The following is a 2,932-nucleotide window of genomic DNA, read 5'->3' on the forward strand; positions in this document are numbered from 1 at the left end:
AAGGCGTGATAAATTTTTTAGATCAATCTACTATGCAAGTCGAACCATGGATGCTGAAAAGGAGATGCTTCCAGTAGTATTTGCATTTGACAAGTTTAGACCTTACTTGGTTGGAAAGAAGGTAAATGTTTTCACTGACCATGCAGCTATTCGATACCTATTTGCCAAAAAAGATGCAAAACCACGCTTGATACGGTGGATCTTATTGCTCCAAGAGTTTGATTTTGAAGTTAAAGATAGGAAGGGGTGTGAAAATCAAGTAGCTGATCACTTGTCACGACTCGAACTTGAAGATAAAAAATATGAAGGAATCATAAAAGAAGCATTTCCAGACGAACAGCTTTTTGAGGTAAGTTCAGTACTCCCTTGGTTTGATGACATTGCAAATTTTTTGTCTTGTGGTATTCTTCCTCCAAATCTGAACCACCATCAGAAAAAGAAGTTCTTCCATGATATCAAATTTTTCTTCTGGGATGATCCTTGTGTGTATAAGAGATGTGCTGACCAAGTGATTAGGAGATGTGTTGACGGTGTCGAAGCACACAAAATTCTTGAGCTATGTCATTCATCCGCATAAGGTGGACATTTTGGAGCGACACGAACTGCAACTAAGGTATTTCAATCAGGTTTATTCTGGCCTACTTTGTTTAAGGATAGCTATACCTTAGTGAAATCATGTGATAGGTGCCAAAGGTTAGGAAACATCTCTAGGCGTCACGAATTGCCATTGACAAATATTATAGAAATGGAACTTTTTGATGTCTGGGGCATAGATTTCATGGGACACTTTCCCCCTTCTTTTGGTCAATCTTATATATTATTAGCTGTAGATTATGTTTCGAAATGGGTGGAAGCAATCGCCACCAGTACTAATGATGCTCGTGTTGTAGTTAAGTTTGTGCACAAGAACATCTTCACCAGATTTGGAACACCGAGAGCCATCATAAGTGACGAAGGTACGCATTTTTGCAATAGAATTTTCAACTCACTGTTGGCTAAATACAATGTGAAGCACAAAGTGGCACTAGTATATCATCCTCAGTCGAATGGACAAGCTGAAGTATCAAACCCGGAAATTAAGAAAATACTGGAAAAGACTGTCAACACCAACCGGGAGATTGGGCTATGAAGTTGGATGATGCGTTATGGGATTATCGGACTGCATTCAAGACGCCTATTGGGATGTCTCCCTATAGACTAGTGTTTGGGAAAGCATATCATCTGCTGTTGGAGTTGGAGCATAGAGCATTTTGGGCTGTGAAGAAATTAAATTTCGATTTGAAAGCTTCTGGCGACGTTAGAAAACTGCAGTTGAGCGAGATGGATGAATTCCGAAATGACGCATATGAGAATGCCAAGATCTACAAAGAGCAAACTAAGAAGTGGCATAACAAAATCATTGTAAGAAGGGAGCTCAAACCAGGACAACAAGTACTACTGTTTAACTCTCGTCTGAAATTGTTCCCTGGTAAGCTAAAGTCGCGTTGGTAAGGGCCGTTTGTTGTGGAAATGGTGTCTCCTTATGGGGCTATCGCGTTAAAGTGCAGTGATGGGAGAACCTTCAATGTCAATGGACAGCGGGTTAAGCCGTACTATGGGACTGAAGTCAGGAATATCGACAGTGTCAAGCTGAGCGAACCAAACTGATCAGAAAAATGAAAGTCGGGCTGAAGACGTTAAACCAAGCTCTTATTGGGAGGCAACCCAAATTTTTTGTTTCTTTATTGCATTTTGTTTCTGGTTTTGCTTTTATTTTTGTATTCTTATTTTGGGTTTTGTACTTTTGGTATATTGTGTTTGTGTATCTTCCCAAATCTAATGAATCCCAATTGTTTTCTTTTCAGGACTAAAAATTGGAGAAGAAAAATTTTTTTTTCCCGAAGGAATACCGCACCCGCGGTATTGTTTCAAGCGCCCCTGCGGTCTCTGTAAACAGAAAATTTGAAAATTTCCCGAGAGCTTAGCGCACCTGCGCTAACAAGAGCGCGCACCCGCGCTATATTTGCCGAGAGAACAGCGCGCCCGCGGTGTGTTTTTTACCGCACCCGCGCTACATGTCCCGAGAGCTTACCGCACCTGCGGTCTATATTGGAGCGCACCCGCGGTCGCTAAACATTGAATTTCAAAACATTTACCGAAAGCAGACCGCACCCGCGGTCCTTGTGTTACTGCACCTGCGGTCGTGTTTTTTTAAAATCATAATGGGGCAGAAATGACGCATAAACGAAGAACCCTTCTCCAATTTCTCTCCTGCACTTCGAAAAACTCCACTCAAAATACATTCCACACTCAAATTTTGATCTTTCAAGCACAAAAATACACTCCACACCTACATAACTTCAAAAATTCCACTCAAATTTCCATCTACATTTCATACAATCAACACCAAACCTAGGGTTTGAAAAGGGGCTCAAAAATTTCATCAAGATTTGATTGGAGCTTCGATTTTGTTCTTCAAAGAAACATTTCTACACTCAAGGTGAGCAAATCCATAGTATATTTGTTGAGATTCGAAATTATTGGTGTTATTTACAATAGAAGAAAATAAAATTGAAATTTAGTGGAGTACATTCTTGATATTGTGGAATATATTGGTGTGTATAATTGTTGAGGAGTTGTTATTGTGGTCAACAAGTTTGGGGGTGTGAAGAATCATCTAGTTTTGTGAATTGGATTGAAGGGTAAGAAGTTGATTTGAAGGTGTTTGATAAAATGCCTCCAAGAAAGAAACAATCCAAGGGTGCATCATCATCTGCAAATTACGATGCAAACATGTTTTGGGACGAAAAAGCGGAGGAGAACTATGGAAAACTTTTGAACAAAAGCATTATAAAAGAAAAGGGATTTGATCTGAGTTTCCCCCGAACTGAAATTGGATTAATGCTTACTGCTCGGCATTGGGAGGAGTTTGGCAAGCAGCCACAAGATGCTG

General features: G+C 40.1%; 1 protein-coding gene across 1 annotated transcript; it reads left to right on the forward strand.

Annotated features, from left to right (window-relative positions):
- The first annotated feature begins 1,125 nt into the window (after window positions 1-1,125).
- LOC140824153 (uncharacterized) lies at window positions 1,126-1,647 on the forward strand. The gene is made up of 2 exons (XM_073185751.1): window positions 1,126-1,431; window positions 1,543-1,647. The coding sequence occupies exons 1-2, from the start codon at window positions 1,126-1,128 to the stop codon at window positions 1,645-1,647; spliced, it is 411 nt and encodes a 136-aa protein (XP_073041852.1).
- Window positions 1,648-2,932: the final 1,285 nt, after the last annotated feature.

Source organism: Primulina eburnea, chromosome 2 (assembly GCF_022965805.1).
Source record: "Primulina eburnea isolate SZY01 chromosome 2, ASM2296580v1, whole genome shotgun sequence".
In the NCBI taxonomy this organism is placed as follows: Eukaryota; Viridiplantae; Streptophyta; class Magnoliopsida; order Lamiales; family Gesneriaceae; genus Primulina; species Primulina eburnea.

Coding starts and splice junctions, on each gene's coding strand:
- LOC140824153 (XM_073185751.1), top strand. CDS start 1,126: ATGAAGTTGGATGATGCGTTATGGGATTATCGGACTGCATTCAAGACG. Junction 1,432..1,542: donor AGCTCAAACCAGGACAACAA/GTACTACTGTTT, acceptor ATCGCGTTAAAG/TGCAGTGATGGGAGAACCTT.